The sequence below is a fragment of the Malania oleifera genome, chromosome 3 (genome assembly GCF_029873635.1).
Source record: "Malania oleifera isolate guangnan ecotype guangnan chromosome 3, ASM2987363v1, whole genome shotgun sequence".
NCBI classification, from domain to species: Eukaryota; Viridiplantae; Streptophyta; class Magnoliopsida; order Santalales; family Ximeniaceae; genus Malania; species Malania oleifera.
The window spans coordinates 109,125,326-109,138,047 of NC_080419.1; the positions used below are offsets into that span (position 1 = coordinate 109,125,326).

The 12,722-nt window shown below is 40.6% G+C and overlaps 1 protein-coding gene across 18 annotated transcripts in view; it reads right to left on the minus strand.

Moving 5' to 3' along the window:
* The window catches only part of LOC131152132 (putative RNA methyltransferase At5g10620), a 46,590-nt gene that overhangs the window by 17,591 nt on the left and 16,277 nt on the right, over window positions 1-12,722 (minus strand). For 8 of the 18 annotated variants that reach the window (XR_009135852.1, XR_009135848.1, XR_009135851.1 and 5 more), the window contains exons 4-5: window positions 12,511-12,580; window positions 9,814-9,891 (exon numbers count right to left, since the gene is read on the minus strand). Coding sequence is in view for 12 of the 18 variants with exons in the window: in XM_058103796.1 (XP_057959779.1) it covers window positions 9,814-9,891; window positions 12,511-12,580 (148 nt within the window). In the remaining 6 variants the exon portion in view is untranslated. The remainder of the gene's footprint in view (window positions 1-9,813; window positions 9,892-12,510; window positions 12,581-12,722) is intronic. The other 10 variants (XR_009135849.1, XR_009135853.1, XM_058103799.1 and 7 more) reach the window with 3 other exon arrangements.

Here is a 12,722-nt window from a genome sequence, read left to right on the forward strand (position 1 = left end):
TGAACATATCATGGGGAATATGATCATTAAGCGAGGACCAAAGGCGTGGTAGTAGAATCTAGAGGGGACTCTCTTCCTTGGAGCTGCCCTCATGAATACACCTACAAACTAGGATGATCAAGACGATGAGAAGAACTTGAACTACATGGAGACTTAGATGGTTGATTGGGCAAGGACAACAAAGTAAAATCTGGAAGATTAGGCAAAGGAAGAGACTCACTAAGCTTAGAAGCACTCAAGGACTAGGTATAGTAAGGTGTAGACTCAAAGAACATCAGCAGAAACAAAGAAGCGATGCAGCATAGGACTATAACAACGATATCCCTTTTTAGTATGAGTCGCCTAGAAAGACACATTTTAAAGCACAAGGATCCAACTTATCCACCCTAGAATTAGTTGAAAAAAAAAAAGACACAAACCCAAATATACAAGGAGGGAGAGAGAATAAAGGTGAATTAGGAAAGAGAATGGAGGAGGGAATTTTATTTTTACCACTAAAAACAGAGTTGTCATGTTTATCAGATAACAAGCAGTAAGTACAGCATCACTCCAAAACACTTTAGGTACATGCATGTGATAAAGTATGGTGCAAGTGATTTCAAGAATATGTCTATTTTTCATCTCTATAACCCCATTTTGTTAAGGAGTGTGGGCACAGGATGATTGATGGTCAATACCAAACTGAGTCATATAAGTAGTGAACTGTGCAATGAAATACTCTTTAGCACTATCACTTTGAAGTATTCGAGCTGGAAAACCAAAACGAGTCTTTATTTCAAAACAGAAGGCATAAAATACATGAAACAACTCAGAACGATCTTTTATTAAATATAACCAAGTCATTCTTGAATAATTATCCACAAAGGTTACAAAGTAGCGGTAACCCAACTTGGACACAACTTTACTAGCACCCCAAACATCATAATGAACTAACATAAAAGGGCTTACAGCCCATTTATTGACTCAGGAAGCAAAAGGGACACGACGGTGCTTTCCCAATTGACAAGAGTCACAATCAAGACTAGACAAAAAACTCACACTAGGAACAAGAAATTTTAACTTTTCCAATGAAGGATGACCAAGGCAACAATGAATTTGTAAATGTGTGGCAGCAGCAGTGTAAGCGGTAGAAGGAGATAGCAGCTCAAAGTGATTGAGTCCACCAACTTCACGCCCTACACCAATCGTCTTCCTCATCTTCAAATCCTAAAAAACCACAAAATCCAAGAAGAATGTCACTGAACAATTCATGGATTTAGTAATCTTGCTAACTGACATAAGATTGAAAGGAAATTTGGGAATATACAAAACCGAAGGAAGAGAAATAGAAGAAATGGGATTTGCAGTCTCAATTCCCTTGATTGTAGTGGTGGATCCATCAGCAAGAGTAACACAAGGTAAATTTGCAGGATATTGAAGAGTGGGCAAGGAGCTAGGTACACCAATGATATGATCAATGGCAATGGAGTCTATGACCCAAGGACTAGGAAGAGAAGTATTAGATGACAGGATTACTATGGGATTACCAGTTTGGGCAAGAGATGCAACGGGAAGAGAAGCTTGTTCTGACGCTTGATACTACTAGAACTTGGAATACTCCCCCTTCGACATGGATGCAATAAGTTGACCGCCACTCGGGCCCAAAGGTGAGGAGTCAATGGTGGCAGCATTGGCTGCCCTCAAAGGTGTGAAGTCAGTTGTGGCTGCATTGGCAACACGTGAAGGTCTACCATAGAGATCCCAACACTGCTCAATAGTATGATTACTCCATCCATAATGAGTGCACTTGCAAGGAGTGCCTCTACCTTGTCCGTCTCTACCACCACGACCACTCGAGCCACCTTAATAACTTTTGCGGTTGTTTGGTAGAGAACTATCACCCTATATAGCAAAGGTTGTCCTCTCAGAGCTAGATGCAAAAGCCGGAGAATGTGTGCTAAAGGAAGCACGAAGGACACAAGAATAAACATTGGCAAATGATGGCACCTCGGCACTACTAAGTATCAAGGACCGGACTGCCTCAAACTTGGGTCTCAAGCCTGCTAGAACACGAAGGACTATCATCTGGTCCCTCTGCTTCTACATCTCACAAACATCGGCAGTTATAGGTTGCACAACGTTGAGCTCCTCATGAATACGCTTCATCTCTCCAAAATAATCTGCAATATTCCTATCTCCTCGTTGTAACTAAAAGTACTCCTAGGATAAATCATACATTCGTGTAATGTTACTAGAGTATAAGAGCTTGACAAAATCCCAAATCTCCTTGCATGTATCTAGATGCATATACATCCGTGCAATCCGTGGCTCCAACGAATTCCATAAGAGGGAAACAATCAAGGCACCTTCTTGAACCCATATTTCTTTTCTCTTCTCATCAAAAGGATCATATTGGAGCAAGTGGTCAAATTTTCCTAATCCTACTAAATAAACCCGAACAGCTTTAGACCATTGAACATAGTTCTTACCATCCAACTTTTGAGTCTTTATTTGTGGTAGTGATGTAGGAAACAGATTTTTGGGATTCATAGACTCCATCCCAACACTCACAAACCAGCAGCCACACCAATGTCAAACAAGAAGAACAATCAAACTAATTGGGGCAATCACAAACTACGTGAAGCACTGACACAACCATGGACGAGGTGAATGACTCACAGACTGATATAGCACTGCCACAGCCTCACAACTGGACAAACAAACACTGCAACTGCTCCAAGAAACTCACAAAGAAGCCTTCACAAACCCCAAACCAAGATTAACGGAGTACCGCCCGTGCATGGTCAAAAAAGGTTGGATTTTTTAGCAGAAAGGCCCAACAGCTTGATAATATTGTCTAGAGAAGGAATCAGAACATGGCAGAGGGGAAAAATAAAAATAAAAAGGTGGCCGGAAACTCACCCACGCACCGACGCATGGGGTCGGCACTGCCAGCAATTGGCTGGTGCGTGGAGGCATGTGGGAGCTTGTCCAGCAATGGGGTTTTGTGGGGTTAGGCTTCGGAGGGTTCTATGTTTGGGTATATGGTTGGTTCTGTGAAATAATGAGAGGTGGAGGTGGACCTGAGAAGGAAAGTGGCGGGAATGGCTTTTCCGGCGATGGCAAAGAAGAACAGGGTTTAGGTTGGATCACACTCTGATACCATGTTGAGATTTTCACTAAAATGAATGACCTAACTTGAAGATAGGTCTCCGTCTATTTATAATACAAATTAAATGCTTTCTAATGACAATAATACCCTTACTAACTCTCACTAATTAACATACACACTTAATAATATTAATAATACTAAAAAACATAAATAAACTCTAACAGATCCTAATGGGAAATTAAAGCTGAATGGGGGTGAATCATTAGTTGATCTTGTACAATGCCAAGGATTTGTTCGGAACTTGAATTATCTTCACTCACCATGCCAGATGTTTCTATGGTGTCAGTTCCTATATTCTCCTGAACTAGTTGCTGTTATGCTGTTATAGTAGACCAAGATATCTCAACGGATAACCTCAATCAGGCCTTTTGTATCAACTATCAAGGCACTATCATACTCTTAGTTAGGTGTACATGGATAAATATTGAGTTGGATCATCTTTGGGCAAAAGATCCATGGCTGAATTAGAAGAATAAGAAGCAAGCTGTAGTTGTGCAGTCAAGAAATAATTTATCATGGCTTTATTAGGTCCAGCCAACTGAACAAAGCATCCTAAATATATGCCTGCACCAGATAGCCTTAATTATGGTTCCAAATATACCCAAAGATATAGTATTTATGAACACAATGTTACAGCTCCGGAAAGTAAAGAATAAATGTAATTCTAAAGATAGGAACATAAAAATATTTCATTAGGAATGAGGATCCCATTATCCTGAACCCATCTTACCTGTGATTGCAAATCCCAAGTTTGTATCAAAACAAAATGGCATTGCTAGTTTGACACTTAGACTGTTAGACACTGCTATTGCACAGTGTTAGGGTGTGACAATGTAATGGGGAAAATGGGGGAGTGAGATACTCTGCTATAATTGTATTCTTCAGGGATTTAGAATGAATATATGAATATCTGTGTTATCGCTTGTATGGTGATTCTCTTGTAGATGAATAATACAAGTAGTTCTTTTCATTGTGGTGTTCTGTTGCCTTGGATTATGATGTCTCTGATTGTCATAGTCTTATTCGGTGTATAAGAATATATTGCTCATGTGAAATCCTATTGTTCCTTGTTTTCATTGAGTATTGAGACTCACCTGGTGCTCGTGCTTGCAGGCTTGAACGTGTGAGAGTTGGCTGACTTGTCGAGGGAGAGCTCTCAACGAGTGCCACACGGCCCTTACTTGAGTCCTATTTTGGGGGTCCGTGACAGTTGGTATCAGAGCACAGTGTGTGCGAGCACCATGCGTGGGATTATGAGAAATAAGTCAAGAAGAGTGAAGCACATTGAGGCGCTTGAGACAAAACTTGCAACCCTGGAGACAACGTGCGGTGACCTCCAAGGGTTGGTGGCAACGTTGATAAAAGAGAAAGGCGTGTCAACAGAGCTTGAGGCCGCCGAAGAAAACCCTAGAGAAAATCTCTATGGGGTATCAAAAGTCGTAGAGAGACTTGAGGAACTTGAAAAATTCATTCCAAGTGTGAAATCCCTGGAGAAACGGCAAAGAGAGCTTGAGGCCTTCCAGAAGAGTATCGAACAGTTGGAAGCCTTTGAGAGCAGGCTACAACATATTGAGGGCATATTGCCATCTCTTTCGTCCCAACGGGGAGAGCCAATAGAGCTTGAGGCCTCCTTACGGGAGCTAACGGATAATCTTGATTTCCTTACAGAAGATGTTAAAGTGTCCATTACTGCTTTGAAGGAAGATTTGAAGGAGTTGGGCAATGTCCAAAGTGCGGTGGTCCAAGTCCAGAGGGATTTACAAGAGATCACAGCGAAAGTGAATGCAGTGGCACAGTTAGCCCGATGGCCAGTTGCACATCCAAATGAGAGTTCTCGATGGAAGGTACCGGAACCTAAAAGTTTTGGGGGTACACGAGATGCAAAGGAGCTAGACAATTTCTTCTTTGATATGGAACACTACTTCACGTGCTCCCGAGTGGATTTAGAAGTGGACCGGGTCAATATGGCAACGGTATACCTGGTTGGGGATGCAAAATTGTGGTGGAGAACTAAATGGAATGATATTCAGCACAATAGATGTGTCATTAACACATGCGAGGGGTTGAAACAGGCGTTGAAGGCCCAATTCTATCCAGAAAATGTGGAGTATATAGCAAAGTGCAAAGTAATGGAATTGCAACAAACGGGCTCATTAAGGAGTTATGTAAGGGAATACCAAGCCTTGATGTTGGACATTGTAGACATGACTGAATCGGATAAACTGATTCATTTTCTTCGGGGTTTGAAGACATTACCAAGAAATGAAATATGTCGGCAAGGTGCTGGTTATCTCTCTTCTGCCCTCGCTGCTGCTGAACGGTTGGATGATTTTTCAGATACTTCTGGGAAGCGAAATTTCCCTACATCCGCCAATAATGATTCCCGTCCCAACAAAGTGTATAAGCCCACAAATGGGGGAAGGGATAAGGAGACAAATAGTTCTTGGAAAGATAAAAGAGCGCCCATGAATAGGGAGTGGAGGGGCGGACGAACAGGGGGTGGAGAGTGTCGACCGATCTCTTGTTTTCTTTGCAATGGACCACATCGAGTGGCGGAGTGCCCCGATCGTAAGGCTTTGAATGCTATGAAGGCCCTTCGAGGGGAAACCGAAACCTCGACAGCAATTCCAAAAGAACAACCGAATATGGTGGGAGCCTTGAGATTTTTGGGGGCATTAGAGCGTCAAGTAATTAACAACAAGTCTCACGAGAAGGGACTAACGTATGTGGATCTACTTTTGAATGGAAAGAAAATCAGGGCCATGATTGATACAGGGGCCACCCATAATTTCATTGCTGATTCTGAAGCTCAACGGTTAGAATTGCAAGTAGATAAAGATGTGGGCAAGATAAAAGCAGTGAATTCTCCAGCATTAACCACGGTGGGGGTGGTACCTAAAGTGGCATGCCAAATGGGATCATGGTCTGGAACAGTTGATTTGTGGCACCCCTTGACGACTTTGATGTGATATTGGGGATGGATTTTCTTAAAGTGACACGCTTAATGCCGATCCCAGCTGCGGATTGTCTTGTGATAATGGGAAGTGCACCTTGTGCGGTCCCCGCAGTATACAACAATTTCGATGAGAGGAAGTTGCTTTCAGCCCTCCAATTCAAAAAGGGAGTAAAAAGGGGAGAATCTTCTTTCGTGGTTCTACCAATAGTCTCAGAAGATGCAAAAGTAGGGAAATATCCACTTGAGATTAAGGAAGTTTTAGAAGAGTTCAAGGAGGTGATCCCGGAACAGCTACCGAGGGTCTTACCACCTCGACGACAAATTGACCACGAAATTGAACTTTTGCCAGGAGTAAAGCCGCCAGCACGTGCCCCTTATCGAATGGCGCCGCCTGAGTTAGCTGAACTTAAAAGGCAACTGAATGATCTTATTGCAGCAGGGTTCATCCGGCCTTCAAAAGCACCTTTTGGGGCCCCAGTGTTATTTCAGAAGAAACAAGATGGTAGTTTGCGCTTGTGTATAGATTATCGGGCTCTTAATAAGGTGACCGTGCACAACAAGTATCCTATTCCACTGATTGCTGATATTTTTGACCAGTTAAGTACAGCTAGATATTTCACGAAACTGGACTTGAGGTCGGGATATCATCAAGTGCGCATTGTTGAGGGAGATGAACCGAAGACCACTTGTGTCACACGGTATGGAGCATTTGAATTCCTTGTCATGCCTTTTGGGCTAACAAATGCACCCGCTACCTTTTGTTCTCTAATGAATCAGGTTTTTCGGGACTACCTTGATCAGTTTGTTGTTGTTTACCTTGATGACATACTGGTTTTCAGCGCATCCTTAGAAGAACATAAAGATCATCTTCGAAAGGTTTTTCGGAAACTCAAAGAAAATCATTTATATGTAAAAAAGGAGAAGTGTGCTTTCGCTCAAAAGCGTATTAAATTCTTGGGGCATATCATTGAGGCGGGCCAGATTCGGATGGATTCAGCTAAAGTAAAAACTATCAAGGAGTGGCGAGCTCCTACATCTGTTAGAGAACTGTGATCTTCCTTGGGTCTAGCCAACTACTACCGAAAGTTTATAGAGGGGTATTCTAGAAGAGTTGTATTGTTAACGAATTTACTGAGAAAGGGGGTACCATGGGGATGGTCAGAAGAGTGCCAATCAGCATTTGTTGAATTAAAAGAAAAGATTGTAGGAGATCCTGTACTAATCTTTCCTGATGTGACAAAACCATTTGAAGTGCAAGTAGATGCCTCAGACTTTGCATTAGGGGGAGTTCTCTTGCAGGAAGGGCATCCAGTTGCTTTTGAAAGTAGAAAATTGTCGGGTGCCGAACGGAACTATACAGCACAAGAAAAGGAGCTTCTCGCAGTGGTACACTGTCTTCGGGTGTGGTCGCACTATCTCTTGGGGTCCAAATTTGTGGTAAAAACCGATAATGTAGCAGTTACTCATTTTTTGTCACAACCTGGACTAACGTCAAAACAAGCTCGTTGGCAGGAGAAGCTAGCTGAATTTGATTTTGCTTTTGAATATAAAGTGGGGAAGACGAATGAAGTGGCTGACGCTTTAAGTAGAAAAACTGAATTGGCAGCATTGAAAATCATTAGTCATCTATCAACTAGTAGGGTGGCGCTACCTTTGAAGAATCTTATCAAGGAACATTTAAGTACAGACCAGCAGGCGCAGTCACTAAGCAAACTAATTGATGAAGGGAAGACACGACAATTCTGGGTAGAAGATGGACTGATAATGACTAAAGGCAGGAGAGTCTATGTGCCTAAAGCTGGAAACTTGAGGAAAACCTTACTGAAAGAGTGTCATGATACGTTGTGGGCTGGTCATCCGGAATGGCGAAGAACTAATGCTTTGATTACACAGGGGTACTATTGGCCGAATATGCAAGATGATGTGATGAGTTATACTAAAACGTGCTTGATCTGTCAACAAGACAAGGTAGAAAGAAAGAAGACCTCAGGTTTATTGGAGCCATTGCTAGTTCCTGCTAGGCCATGGGAGAGTGTCTCTTTGGATTTCATTTCCTCGTTGCCAAAAGTAGAGGAGTTTGACACAATTTTGGTGGTGATTGACCGGTTCTCAAAGTATGCAACTTTCGTACCGGTCTCGAAGCCGTGTTCAGCAGAGAAGACAGCTCAGTTATTCTTCAAGCATGTGGTGAAATATTGGGGTGTTCCAGAAAGCTTAATTAGTGATAGGGATATTAGATTCACGGGGGGATTTTGGGGTGAACTCTTTCGCTTGATGGGTTCAAACCTTAATCTTTCCACGAGCTATCACCCACAGACAGATGGTCAAACTGAACGTTTTAATGGGATGCTGGAAGAATACTTGCGACATTTTGTTCACTCCAATCAGAAGAATTGGGTTACTTTACTGGACACGGCACAATTCTGTTTTAACTTTATGAAATCTTCTGCAACTAATAAAAGCCCTTTTGAGATTGTGACAGGTCAACAACCGACTCTTCCACACACTCTGGATGGTCCATACAAAGGAAATTGCCCAAAAGCCTACCAATTCACGAAAAATTGGTTGCAAAACATCGAAGTCACCCGAGCTCAGTTAGAAAAAGCATCCAAGCGCATGAAGAAATGGGCTGACAAAGGGAGACGACCACAACAATTTGAAGCTGAAGATCTGGTTCTTGAAAAAGTGCCGCCGGAGACATTTCGCTTTCTTCGTGGCAAGGATAAAAGGCTGTTACGTCGTTACGAAGGTCCAATCAGAGTAATCGAAAAGGTGGGACATGCATCTTATCGGCTTGAGCAACCCGAGTGGATGAAAAGCCACAGACGTCCAGTCCATCCCGTGTTTCATGTAACCAATTTAAAGCCATTCCACACAGATGAAGCAGATCCGCACCGACAAAAATTAAGGAGATCAACAATTTCCAGAAGGCATCCTGTCACCAAAGAAGTCAAGGAGATCATTGCAAACAGAGTCGTCAATCTAGAAGGTCGTCAACAACAACAATTTCTGGTTCAGTGGTTAGGACTGGGGGAAGAAGAGAATAGTTGGGAAACAGCAGACAACCTTCAACATGCCATACAGAAGATTGAAGATTTCAAAAATTCGTAGTCAACGACATCTACATCGACATCAGAAGAGTGAGAAGACCGTCTACAGCACATCGACGAGGACGTCGATAAATTGAGTGGGGGAGGATGTTAGGGTGTGACAATGTAATGGGGAAAATGGGGGAGTGAGATACTCTGCTATAATTGTATTCTTCAGGGATTTAGAATGAATATATGAATATCTGTGTTATCGCTTGTATGGTGATTCTCTTGTAGATGAATAATACAAGTAGTTCTTTTCATTGTGGTGTTCTGTTGCCTTGGATTATGATGTCTCTGATTGTCATAGTCTTATTCGGTGTATAAGAACATATTGCTCATGTGAAATCCTATTGTTCCTTGTTTTCCTTGAGTATTGAGACTCACCTGGTGCTCGTGCTTGCAGGCTTGAACGTGTGAGAGTTGGCTGACTTGTCGAGGGAGAGCTCTCAACGAGTGCCACACGGCCCTCACTTGAGTCCCATTTTGGGGGTCCGTGACACACAGCTTATTAACCAATAGAAAAAAAAATTCTAGTCCTAACTGAATTAGTCCAATCCAACCAAGCATGCATGCATCATTCTAGAAAGACACTCAAATAGAGAGGTAGTCCATACTGTATTCCCAGCATCCCCCACCAGCTCTGCCATTTCCTCAGACCTGATGTCTAGGCCATGCTCATCCAACATCACAACCTACAGTAATGATCATAAAAATCATATGAATGGCAAGGCAACGCATTAACTATACACAACAAAATAAGTAATACTCTAGCATACAGTCTTATAAGTTGCATTCACACACACAGCTAAAGTAGTTCCACTCTGCTTTCTACAATATTTTGAGTAACAACTTGTTTATTATGATGAAACTAAAGAGTTCTACCCCTCCCCTTGTCCCCCCCCCCCCCCCCCCCCCAAAAAAAAAAAAGAATTGGTATTCTTTGATAACTAAAATTAGGAAGTATCCAATAAATTAAACTCATTTCAGATACATAATAAAAGATGAGCTCATTTCATACCCTACACATGTCAGCAAAGTGAAAGATGGAGCAGTAGAAGATGCACTCAATAAATGCATCAAAAAAAAAATTACAAAAAGTTACCAGAGTTATCCCCCTTCAAATTCACACGTCTGACGTCTTCCTGTATTAAGACTTTCCATCATGATAATTTCATTATGATATTCAAGGAAGACAATCAGATGTAATTTATACAAGGAAGAGTTTTTACAGTGGTTACTTTTACAGGCTACAGAACCAATAATAGATAAAAGCAAAACAACTTTGGTTTTTGAGCTTGGACTCAACCAAACTCTTCTCATATTGCATCTTAGTTCAGGCCACAGAATTTTAAATTTTTATCTGGTCAGTGTCCTAAAATTCAATTACTTGCCATTAAATATTGCTTGGATTGTCAATTGCACTTTAAAAATTAAGCAGCTTGTTGTTATTGTTAAATATTGCGTTTATAGGCTAAATTGATGATTATTTAAATGCTGCCACATCAATATTCAATAGCCTCATTCCAACAAGATCCAATGATCCAACATGGGCCCATGGACATGTGGTTGTGGGTGCCATAAATAGCACAATTTTTCTTTATAGCAACAAGCACATAAAAGGTGGAGGAATCACTTGACTGAAGTATCATATTGCTGGAATTCAAGGAAAAGTTGAAACTTGCAAGAAGGTAGCTGGAGATGTAAAATGCAAATGAACCAACCAATTGTATATTGAAAAGAAAGATAAGCAGAGAAAAAGAATGCACCAAAAGATTGAATTCTTTTTAAATCACCATTTCACCTAAAAGCTTAAGCAGGTTGTGAATTAAAGAATATATATCAAACCAAGCCTCAATACTCTCTCACATGTGCAGCTTAATTGTGTGTGGACGGTGAAGCAACTATGTTTGGAGCATTTAGTAAAGTGTATAATGGTCAATCTAGACATATTAGACTGAGACATGCATATGTTAGGCAGCTAATTTCAAAAGGTACAATTACCATTCTATATGCTAGGTCAAGTACTATCTCAGCCGATCCATTCACTAAAGGTCACTCAAAAGATATGATGAAAACCACATGGATTGGAATGGGTTTAAAACCATCCTCAAGCCAGTAATAGGAACCCAATCTTTTCTTATAACAAGGTATAACTACCATTCTATATGCTAGGTCAAGTACTATCTTGGCTGATCCATTCACTAAAGGTCACTCGAGAGACATGATGAAAACCACATGAATTGGAATGGGTTTAAAACACTTTTTAAGCCAGTAATAGGAACCCAATCTTTTCTGATTATTATTACTAGTTAATTAGTCTAGTGTGCAATAAAAAATTACTAATATGTGACTGACTGCAATGAAATTAATCATTTATTTCAATATCATTCCAAGATAACCAGTGTAACTATTACGTCAAGTTGTCAATGAGGGTGAGTAAAGTACTCTTATTGCAGTTCATTTCTGTCAATGTGCCCAGATTAATATACTTCTATTGATCACTTTACCAATGGTAGAGGGGTTGAGGATCACATCTTTGTAGGTCAACAGGAAAAGAGATTGCTCACTCCAGCTACCCCTAAGTTCCTATATGTGATATAGACCATATAGGATGTAATCACTGATATGCACACCGGCAAACAGCCATTTAACAGGGAAGCATATCAACGCTAAGATTTTCAGAACTATTTTGTGCATGCTTCATCATTGGAAGCAAAGTTCAAAGGCTTTACTCAATCATGACAAATATTGCTTTGCATTGACAATTTAAGCATTTATTATTGAAAATTGAATTCAATTTCTTTTTTATGGAAAATGAAATTTTATTAAGAGAGAAAGAAGTACAGGCTAGAGGAAGACAAGAAGTCCTCAAGACTAAGGAAAAAAATAGAATAAATGAAATAAATAAACAATAAAAAAAAAACAATGTTTTGGGCAATTGTCTATAGAGATCATGATGAAGGCTCCGCTTGTAGCCCATTTTTAACTTATATCTGAAATGAAAATTTTCTCAGGTGCTCTTTTTGCTGCTCATATGACAGGTTCACCTCCCAAAATAGATCATATCATCTCAGCCTTCTTTTGTTCTCATGTACCTGTTCTCTTCTACCAGCCATATAACACAATGTGTGCTTTCTCATCCTGCAATCTCTAGGAATTTGTAGTTCCAAGAACCCACCACCCACACAAAAAAGGAAAAAAAAAAAAAAACTTTTCCACACCTCTCATACTAAACTAGACCACAAATAATAATAAAAACTACTATGATTATCATTTTATTGACCTGAGATCATCACAGCGTAAGAACATACCCAATCATCAGACCTGATGAGGCTCATGACAGCCATGTCTTCATCTTCAATTTGAGCCTTCACATCACTGCTACATATGAGAAGAAACCAGGGAAAAAATAATATCACTTTATAGGAAAGCATTTTCAAATAAATTTATCATTTTATTAGACAAATTCTCCTATAGTTTATGATATCCACACCATTTAATTCACATCAAATCTAATCAATTG